The sequence below is a fragment of the Armigeres subalbatus genome, chromosome 3, assembly GCF_024139115.2.
Source record: "Armigeres subalbatus isolate Guangzhou_Male chromosome 3, GZ_Asu_2, whole genome shotgun sequence".
NCBI classification, from domain to species: Eukaryota; Metazoa; Arthropoda; class Insecta; order Diptera; family Culicidae; genus Armigeres; species Armigeres subalbatus.
In genome coordinates, this window is record NC_085141.1 from 5,378,841 (window position 1) to 5,389,936 (window position 11,096).

The following is an 11,096-nucleotide window of genomic DNA, read 5'->3' on the forward strand; positions in this document are numbered from 1 at the left end:
CTGTCGGTGCATCCAAGCTAACACGACACCTCGTTTATCTTGAATTCCGAGCAGAGAAGAACGTTGCTGCCGTCATCTTCCTCCCCCTTGTAACTTGTTGGTTCACAACACATCCGTTAATTAACATAATTGCACAGTGAGTGAGTGGTCGCGCGATGTGACAGATAGTTTCTTCCATGTCCTGTAGTTTCCAAGCTCGAGGGCAAGTTTGTAACATCCTCACTCATGTTGTGATTGTGACCCACATATGTGCAATTTGTGTTCTTTACATCGTACTTTAGATTTTTGTTTCTTCTTTCGTTTTGTTGATGGTCATGTTTTTTCATGTTGTTGTGTATTCACCTCAATGGCCATCAAAAACACAAGTTTGGCGATTTGGTAGGGGTTATATGTCCACATATGACAACATTGTCGTACTTACAACCAAAACCAATTTATCATCCTCAGTACAGTTGACTTTGATAAGTCAAAACAGTTATACATTCGTCGGTGGGCCATGTCATTCAATAGAAATAATCAATCAGTACTGTTCTACATCTCACCCTGGCCAGTTCGTACAATGTTGTTCAACAGTGCCACAGAAAGCGTGTTTCAAGCGATTGGTCCTTGCGAATTTGCGTGCAAGTGTATTGGTCTGATTCCATTATTCACGGGAGAAAATTTACCGATCTGGAAAAAATGCCTAAACGCTGTACAGCTTTTAGTAACCTTGGCCGTACTTACTCGCGGAGCCAGCTATTGCTTATTTTACGGTTTGAACCTAAGTTTGTCTTCGTCAATTTCGCAAAAGAGTAAAGCAGTCAGCAGGAGCGTGTACTACATGCAACCTTTCTGTTCGACCATCACCAGCCGCTTGGTGGCCCCAACGACGCATCAAATATTCAAAACCATCGAAGCCTTGGACAATAAGGTAATTAGTTTTTATGTGAATAATGTCCTTCCGTATTTGATGATTATTCATTTTTCAAACAGTTCGAATCATTCGGATTTCCACATCCCTACGCAAAAGACAGGAAGATTGTGGCGGCATATACATTGGCTTCCATAGCGGGTTGCATTGCATTAACTTCAGCATCTGCTGTATATCAGAATGTAGACATGGAATATTCCATCGAAACCAATTTCTTCGCCCTGCAATATGCTATGACTGGTGTGTATTCTACTTGTGCTGCGTATTTCGTTTTGGATCGGTTCTTCGTACTACTGAATACGATTAGGTATTTCTGGTCAATGCTCTTGACAACCAATCAGCATTTATTATGAGTTATACCAATTTTAGGACACAATTTCCATTAAGTGAACTATCGGAGGATGACGTAATAACAACGATCAAACTCTGGATAAAGTGCAAAAAGCAACTGATTCTTTTGAAGCATGTCAAATTGACGATGGATAGATTAAACCTCACGGTTAATCACTTGAACCAGTGCTTTGCCATTCAGGTTAGTTTCTCTAAATAGAAATCGAACAAACAATTTTTTTTATTGAAGTCGTTTGGATAGAAAATATTAGCAAATAAGTTGAAGTTGATTTACAATTACTTATCGAAAAGATAATTCAAATTGAGTAATTAGATTTTGACTATTTCAATCATGAAACAGACAAAAATAAAACTATCCCTTCAAGTATTTGTGGCCTTAAACTGCCACTGCAACTGCATCCCAAAAGCATTGATTTTTCTCGACCGGTGCTATTTCCCTTGATATTTTTCATAAATAGAGTAGGAATGTATAGATTTTTTTTAGATGTTCTTCTGTGTTGCTGCGAGCTTCGTTATTGGGATCGTCTGCTCTTTCAACTTTTCTCGAGCCATCATCTATCGCAATGATCAACTCATCGCGACGGGCATAAGCTTCACTTGGTTTCTGTTCTACCTGGCATTTGTGCTGATTTTCATTGCCATTGCAAGCCGAATATCTACTGAGGTTTGTGATTTCTCATCTTATTATGACCTTTTTATCAAATGGCTAATGTTTCACTGTGTTTCGTTTTCCTTTTAAGATTCAACGCACCGGAATATTTGTTCACAAAGCAATATACTTTTGCACTACGTCTCGAGCAATTATCAATGAAGTGCGTATATTATTTAGTCTATTTGAAATCAGTGATTGATGCCATGTTTCTACTTTAATTTTAGCCCTTCACAAATTTTGCGCTGCATTCCTCATTTCAGTCGGTAAGTAAACCGTTTTTATCTTTTCCTGTGTTTTATTCCGATTGTTAATAAATAATTTTCTCCCAATAGTTATTGCAACTCAAGCCAGTAGTATCGAGCGGATTCTTTGTCTATGATTGGTCTCTTTTATATACGGTTGGCAAACAGCTTGAAGCATTATTTTACGAATATCACTAACTTTTGTATGTAACCCTCACAGATGCTTGGAACGACCGCCACCTATCTCATCATACTGATTCAGTTCGATGTCTCCTTCATCCGAGCAATAGATCAACAATATCGATTATAGAGCAGTATGCATACAAACTTAAAAGTTAAAATGTGAATGTCTTTTACTGTGCTGTGCTATACTTGAAAACAACGTCAATAAATTCAATTTTAAGGGGTGATATTGGTTTTTTAAATGAAATTTGGAATGGCGATTTTGTACGCCCATGATCGCATATTTGTAGCATTTGAATTTTGGTTGATTTCGTAAATCGCTTGTCAATCCTCCCCACAAACTAAATCATTTCCAGCTTTCCATAGATAAGCAAGATAGTAAAGTCTATTTTACTGTTGTGGGATTAGATGCAGCAAATTGAGCTTTCTGAACGATTCACAGACTTTTTACAAATGGAACAAAAAGGCGAGTGTTACAAATATGCGATCATGGGCGGTACTGTTGTTATGCAAAAATGTCAGTGCCAAACTGCCTATAGGAAATTGAAGAGAAAAAATCAATAACCCACTATAGAAAATAGTTCTCAGATAGATAAAAAAAATCTGTCTTGCATTTTAGGTAATAAAGTACAGTCCGTTGAAAATTGAAAATTTTGAAGACCAAGTTGAAATATATTACACAAACGTGTGTGCCACAGATTGGCCTGCATCAGGATGCCTTTTTTACCGGGTGATATGACTTGCCAACGTCTTCAAGTCAGCCGTCTTGGAATTTTGTATGAATTTTATGCTCGTTTGCTTACGTTTTGCACTGAAAATGAGCTTTCGACCCCCCCCCCCTCCGCGCTGGTTATACCCATCTACTGGCGAAGTCGTTTAACCTTTACATATGAAAGGGTCTTGGCCTGCATTAGTGCCCAGTAGTGGAATTTTGTTCTTCCTGTCATAAGGAGTAGAAATTTTCAACATAGCAATTCTAAACCGTCTAAGACGAATTAAGTACTGTCCATTTAATTCCACCAGTAAATTTTCGTTATCTTTGCAGATACGTATTTCGACCACAACTGTGTGGTCGTCTTCAGTGTCTTGTACTTGACTCGACTTGTCGAGTCGAGTCGAGTCGAGTCAAGTACAAGACACTGAAGACGACCACACAGTTGTGGTCGAAATACGTATCTGCAAAGATAACGAAAATTAACTGGTGGAATTAAATGGACAGTACTTAATTCGTCTTAGACGGTTTAATACATTCCACTAAAAGAGCTTAATATATTTTTCTGATAGCAATTCTGCTTGATATCTAATAACAAGTTTTGGATATTCTCTTTAGGATAGGGTAAGACGGTATAATGCGCCTTACCTGGCCAAAACGCCCCCCTTTGATTTCTAGAAAACTATAACTAACTAAGAGTAAAAATCAGTTGATACTTTTAAATATTTGTAAAACCATCATACTATGTGAATGTGGTAGTATTTTTGTATTACATAATGAAAATAATAGCAAAATACAAAAAGCTACAGTTTTGATGTAACTTGTAATGCTTGTTTGCTCAACATTCTGGAGCGACTCTAGCATACTGTCAGCAAAATTTGCATTGGAACCCTCAGTTGGGCAACAAAATAACTTTTCTCATTGGTTAATACTATATAACTTTGCTACAATTTGAAACGATTTTCGAAAATATGTTTCACTGGTCAATACGCCCTAGTGTACGCAGGACGATATGCCCTTACCAACTGGACACAAGCGCAGCGAGCCTGCAGCAGTTGCTTCCACATTATATGGAAAATATTGAAATTTTATTCACACCTGCTTGAATGGACTTATGTTGGTTTTTTAATGTCAAGCACATAAGGATTTGTAAGCTTTTTATTATGGGATAGATAAAATACAATTTTAATTTCAATATTATAATATACACTATGACTATTTTAACAATATGGGACGTATCTAGGTTGTAGGAGGGGGTTGAAAAGAGGTTGTTCTGTATATTGAAATTTGACTATAGGTTTGTATATAAAATTCATAAATTCAAATGAATATATTACTGTTATATTCATAAAAAACATGATTATTGGAAGAAACATGAACGTAGCTGGAATGGGAGGGACTGAAGTAGGGGTGTTTTATATGTAGAACTTTTCTATGGAAGTCCGTTTGCTCTCTTTTCCTTCCATGCTATTACTTGATCGATTGTCAACTAAGCTGTTGCAATTTATACAAAATGTTTAGATTTGTCATTTATATCAATCGAATGTGATTCTAAAACTGATGAAGCAGTCGCTCATTCGACAGATGAAAACGTAACCTCGCCAACACGATGTGTTTGGGTGCATAACAAGGATAGCAGAATTTGCTCTCATTGATAATCAACGGCGCTAAACGAGAAGGATAAGGCTTTTAGGATCGTAGCAAGACAAGAAAACAAATTGTTCGTCACCTGATACAAATGCGAAAAAAGGGGCAGAAAAATATTTCCCCTACCGACGTTGTGATAAAACGCTTCGTTGTAGTACAATTGCCATGCGTCATCAGCACCGGTGTCCTTACAATTGGAAGTTTTCGAAAAAAAAAATATCTTGCAGAACGTAAAAATCTATCATTTTCAACCCCCCTCGCTAGCAGAGTTTAGGTTTAGGTTTACTTAACAAGTTTTTAAACATTCAGGAAAAGTTCATCTGTATAGCTTGGGAATTTTTTTTGAATTTCCATTGTAGGATCCTCTCAAATTCCAGTCATAATGCCGTTGGATTCTTATTCAAAAATTCGTCTGAATTTCTTGTATTTTTCTTTGAAATTAATTACCAATGACAATTTATATGCATTTAAAAAAAATATCTTAAACTGCGGCATATATGGGTTTTCAGTGGAAATTCTTTTGAAGCCACACGGAAGTTCTTATAAACTTACACGAGAAAATCTTCAGCAACAAACGGAAACACGACTGTCACCAAGTAGAGATTACAAGGACCTGTAAATGGTTATTTAATGAGCGGATCATTGCCAAATTGTTTGATTCTAGAGCCCCCTTTCTGTCAGCCTATTGAAAATTTGGGGGATCGGGCAATGGGCTCAAAAAGTTTTTCTGCTTTCTGTTGAAAATTGACAAGATCCAGGGCCGGATTTAGGAGGGGTCCGGGGGGGCCGTGGCCCCGGTCCCCACAAATCTTATGTATCAAAACCAATCTTTTTTGTACATTTTGGGGCCCCCACATACTGTCGGCCCCGGAGCCCCCTTCCGGCTAAATCCGCCTCTGACTAGATCAAACTTTGGATTCATAGATTATAGCCAAAATACTATTTTTTGATCAAAAGCGCATAAATAGTCAACCAATTTTTTGGCACCTACCGCCATCGGGGTGACAATGGGTCTGGGGGTGAGCTCTCACTGGCAGCCTGGAAGTCGTAGAGCAAAATCGTTCAAAAAGGTATCTTATATTTTAGTCTTCTTGCCCTCAGATACATTCAATCTAAGTAGTTGAAACAGTGACCCATTCTCACCCCCATTTGACCCATTGTCACCCCGATGAAGGTATTTTCAAAAACAACAAGTTGCATTCAAATGGGATTCCTGTCTTATCATTTTATATTGAAAATTGTCTGGATCGAACTATGGACTCAAAAATTGTGACAAAAATATTATTGTTCCATAATATACCAGAAAGTTACCTATACCGCTAAGTGGATTAATCGTAGTTTTCCTTAAATAATTTCTGACTACACCACTGCGAATAAAATAAAACATAAGTTTTTCTTAATTTAATTGTATAGTTTTGATTTTTTTTTCTGATGATTTGTTTATCCGGAGGATTCGATTATCCGGAGTAAAAAAAAATTAATACTCCGGATAATCGAGTCCGACCTGTACCAAATAACACAAAGTTTGCATAAATTGCGTTGAAAATTAAAAAGTTTTCATAGGTATTGCCTTAGGGGGGCATATTATACTGTCTTACCCTACATACATAACACGACGTTATTCGTTGAAATTAACATTTTAAAGTCTGACTGAATTCGCCCTATAGTAGACCCTCTGGGGGTCCGTAATAAGAAATTGCTTCCCTATAATCGACACTTCATTTGATTTTTATGTTTTGTTTCGGGACGTAAGAAGAACGTCTATTGTGGACCACCCAAAATATTCCAATGTCCATTAACTCTTATTTATCGGTTTTATAAAATTGTAAAAAAACCATCTAATTTTACTTTCCATAGCATTTCCAATGTATGTAATCAAACCATAGGACTGTAAGGTAGGTTCTCCCGATGGAATTTCATAACAAAATATTATATTGTGCTTTAATAATACAAAAACGACTGGAGGGTCCACTATTGGTTGGGGTCCACTATTGGGCACTTTACCCTACCTCTCATTCACACTTTCCTTCCAATACACGGTTAGATGACTTTACCCATTAATGGGTACTATGTTATTGTTGATATTATTCCCACCGTGAAAAATTCACCCATTTTCTTGAAAAAGTGCCACTACTTATTTTAATGGGTAGTGGCGCTTTTCAAAGAAAATGGGTGAATTTTTCACGGTGGGAATAATATCAACAATAACATAGTACCCATTAATGGGTAAAGTCATCTAACAGTGTAGAAATGTGTAACTCAGTTTGAGTGAGGCAAGAGAGTTTAATATTCTCGACACCAGTGCACAATGGTCCCAGAATCGAATCTAACAAGACAAAAATGTTTGCGTCAAAACTATTAGTTTTAGATATATAGTGTCTTTGGGAAAAAAAATCCATATTTTTTGACGATTTTTTCCATGTGGTGAAATTAGGGTGGTCTCTATATTTCAGAAGTTCATAATATTAACATTTTATTTTTTTGATACAGACTTGTACAATGCTCCACAAAGTTTTAGAGCGATTAATTTTAAGCAACTTTGCCGAAGAAACCATTTTTTTTCCTCGTTTGTCGGGTGAAGATCACTGCGTCCAGATTTTAGGACTATTGTGATATACCCTTTTGCTGTGAAATACGCAAGTTATCTCAGTAACATGTTTGTCACTGAGATACCTTGGTATCGACTGAACTCAAGACCATCTATTATTGATGAATAGAGATCCTGAGTTACAGTATGTGACTCCCCATTCTGGCGAGACTAGCTTTATGAAGCCAACCACTTCCTTGGGGATAAGATCCATATGTCAGCAGGCCCTAAAAGGGCTTGCTGAGAACTTTGAACCTACGTTGGGTGAGTGCACTGCAATAGCAGAGGATGTGTTCTGATGTTTCTCTCTCCTCGTCACAGAAGCGGCAATTTGAGGTTTGGATTGCTCCGATCTTTTGTAGATGGTATCTGCAGGGGCAGTGTCCAGTTATTAGACCGGTGTAGATATTGAGATCCCTTTTGTTGAGACCTAATAGTTGTTGGGTTTTCTTGGGGTTAATCGTTGCGAGCCTTTTGGATTGGCTCGTATGGGGAAGTGCATTCCAGTTTGATGTGATTTGACTGACCATATATTTGTTCAGTTCCATTTTTACAGAGCAGTCTGAGATCCCGCAGAAGGGCTCAGGGCCAATGAACCTTTCATTAGATCCATTCCTGGCTAGCTCATCAGCAATCTCGTTTCCCTCTAGACCCGTATGTCCTGGGATCCAATATAGGTAGACTCGATTGCGTATGGATAAGTTTTTCAAAGCCAGAATGCATTCCCACACTAGCTTTGAGTTACAAGTGTAGTTATTAAGCGACTTAAGTGCCGCTTGGCTGTCAGAGAAAATACATATTTTTGCAAATCTATACTTTCTCCTCAGGCATAATAACACGCATTCTAATATTGCATATATTTCCGCCTGAAATACTGTGGGCCACTGTCCTAAGTGGACAGAAATTTTTGTTGTAGGGCCATAGATTCCGGATCTTGTCAGATTATTCATTTTCGAACCATCTGTGAAGAAATTTATAGAGCCTGTTGGAACGTTGGTCCACCTCCTTCCCACTCCTGGCGGGAAGGAATGAACACATCGTAAGGTAAGTCATAATTGACTACCGTTTCCATCCAGTCACTACAAATTCCTATTGCGGGATTTATGGCAAATTCATTTAATATGCTGAGGTGACCCGTAAGGTCTCCCGACAGCAGTGTTTTTGTTCTCTTTAACCTTAGAGCACTTTTTTCCGCTTCCAGCTTTATGAATTGATCTAACTGGGGCAGGTGAAGCATTGCGTCTAGGGCCAAAGTGGGTGTACTACGAACTGCACCAGTGATGGCTATGCAAGCGGTGCGTTGGATTTTGTTGAGCTTAGCCCTTGCAGCAGCCTCATTAGTTTTAGGCCACCAGACAAGGGAAGCGTAAGTTGTCCTGGGACGGACAATGGTTTTATATATCCACATGATCATACTTGGTTTTAGGCCCCATCTTTTACCAAGGGTTTTTGAACAAACCCAAAGTGTATTGAGACCTTTCTGCACAACTGATTGGAGATGAGAGTTCCAATTAAGCTTTGCGTCGAGTATGACACCTAGATATTTTACTTCACTTGAATAAACTAATTGTGTTTGATTCAAGAAAAGGGGTTTCAGTTGTACCTTTCTCCGTTTGGTGAAAGGGATAATGGAAGTTTTTGTAGGATCAAACCAAACCATTTTTCTATCACTTATGATTCACAAGTTATGAGCTTCTTAATAAATACGTTAGGGCGGTCCCTAAAAATCGGTATTCTTCACTTAACTTTTTATACATTCATTTCTCGCATAAACTTTGTTCCGAGCACTTTTAGGACTTTTGAAGACGCACATTTTTGTTGAAGAACCATGGATCTATCTCTTATAACAAAAAAGTTATTCGAGTTTTTGTATGAAAAACATGTTTTTTTCATATGCGTATATTTCAAAATGGAGCAAACCGATTTACAATCTATTGGTTCTATTCGAAAGCTCACACTTTTCTGTGTTTATGGTGGGAAAACTGAGAGAGCGTTTTCTGTTTAAAGCGTTTTATTTCATTTTGAAAAAAAATATGTTTTTAATCGAAAAACGTCTATAAATAAATAAACGAGATACATGGGTATTCAACAAAAAGATGTGTCTTTAGAAATTCTAAATGTGGTCCATACAAAGTATCCCTCAAAAACCAATACATAAAAATTTATTTAAAAAAAACGGTTTTCGTAAGGAAATAAACGTTAGATCGATCAAAGTAGGCTGAACTAGAGAGCGCATTTTCTCGATTTACCGGTTCATTCATACTGAATGCTTACATACGCGTTGAGACTGCCATGTCTTTTGTGTGCCGTGCTAAACATCAAACAGAAAATCAGGCTACTATTCATATTAGTGGTAGTAGCTTGGTTTTCTGTTGGATATGTAGCGTTAAAAGTACGTCACTTTTGAAGTACAGCCTTTGTCACAAGCCTATCTTGTTTTGATTAGATTTTTTTCGGTATCGCCAGTGGGAGAAAGCGAAGATGACCAGTGGTTAGCTACTGAAATGTTTTTATTACTATTACGTTAAAATCAAATCTTCACATTTGGCCGCCACGTGGTGCATCCTAGCGGTGAATGCTTGGATAGCATGTACTATTTGTACTGCGGAGAAATTTTTCACATCTATGAGAGCATTGGAAAATTATCACGAAAGTTGTAATTTTTGTTGCAAGGCACAATAACGTCAAAAAAAATCATACGCTCTGTCGACCAGCCTACTTTGATCTAACTAACGTTTATTTCCTTACGAAAACCGTTTTTTATAAATATATTTTTATGTATTGATTTTTGAGGGATACTTTGTATGGACCACATTTAGAACTTCTAAAGGCACATCTTTTTGTTGAAGACCCATGGACCTATCTCGTTTATTTATCAAGTTATAGCCGTTTTTCGATTAAAAACATATTTTTTTCAAAATGAAATAAAACGCTTTAAACAAAAAACGCTCTCTCAGTTTTCCCACCATAAACGCAGAAAAGTGCGAGCTTTCGAATAGAACCAATAGATTGAAAATCGGTTTGCTCCATTTTGAAATATACGCATATAAAAAAACCCAGATTAATCCACCTAGCAGTGATGATGCCTTTCTCGTTCGTTCAAAAGGTTTGGAAAAATCTAAAATAACACTGAGATGTGGATTGGTTTTATTTTTCATATTTGTTTATATGCATTAAAAAAATCTCGCCAAACGCAATTTGTTGCAAACAAATCGGATGAGCATAAGAGCAAAAAATGGCATTTTATTTTAATTAATATTTTCGCCATAACTTTCGACCCAATTGTACGATCCGGCCAAGTTTCTATAGGAAACAATGGGACAAGATTCTGCGTCGACATGAGAAGCACACATATTGCACATCAATCACAGTAACTTATATATGACCGGATTCAGTCACAATATGGTTACTGCAACCAGATTTGTTGAACTTGTGTTGCTTGGGGAATAGATGAAATCTAAGTGCTAAAAAAAGTGAGCTAGACTTTTTTGAACTCTTTTTCACAATAAATAGTAATTTTACCATAACTTCTAAGCCCATAGTCCGATCTGGCCAATTTTCAATAAGAAACAATGAGACATTCTGCGTCGAATGCAATTTGATGCGAGCAAATCGGTTTAGGAAAAGTGCCTGAAAAATGAATGACAAGCGAAAAGCGATCTTCCCATAACAAAAATGGTATAATTTTCGATCCCATAGTCCGATATGGCCAATTTTCAATAGGAAACAACGGGGCATGATTCTACGTCGAATGCAACTTGTTGCGAGCAAATCGGTTTAGGAAAAGTGCCTGAAAAATGAATGACAAGCGA

At 37.3% G+C, this 11,096-nt stretch overlaps 1 protein-coding gene across 1 annotated transcript; it reads left to right on the forward strand.

Annotated features, from left to right (window-relative positions):
- Positions 1-654: 654 nt before the first annotated feature.
- Positions 655-2,486, forward strand: LOC134225061 (uncharacterized). The gene is made up of 8 exons (XM_062704825.1): positions 655-910; positions 973-1,217; positions 1,280-1,442; positions 1,746-1,925; positions 2,002-2,073; positions 2,138-2,176; positions 2,246-2,311; positions 2,376-2,486. Exons 1-8 carry the CDS (start codon positions 821-823, stop codon positions 2,463-2,465), a joined length of 945 nt encoding a protein of 314 aa, XP_062560809.1. The 5' UTR covers positions 655-820; the 3' UTR covers positions 2,466-2,486.
- The last annotated feature ends 8,610 nt before the right edge of the window (positions 2,487-11,096 follow it).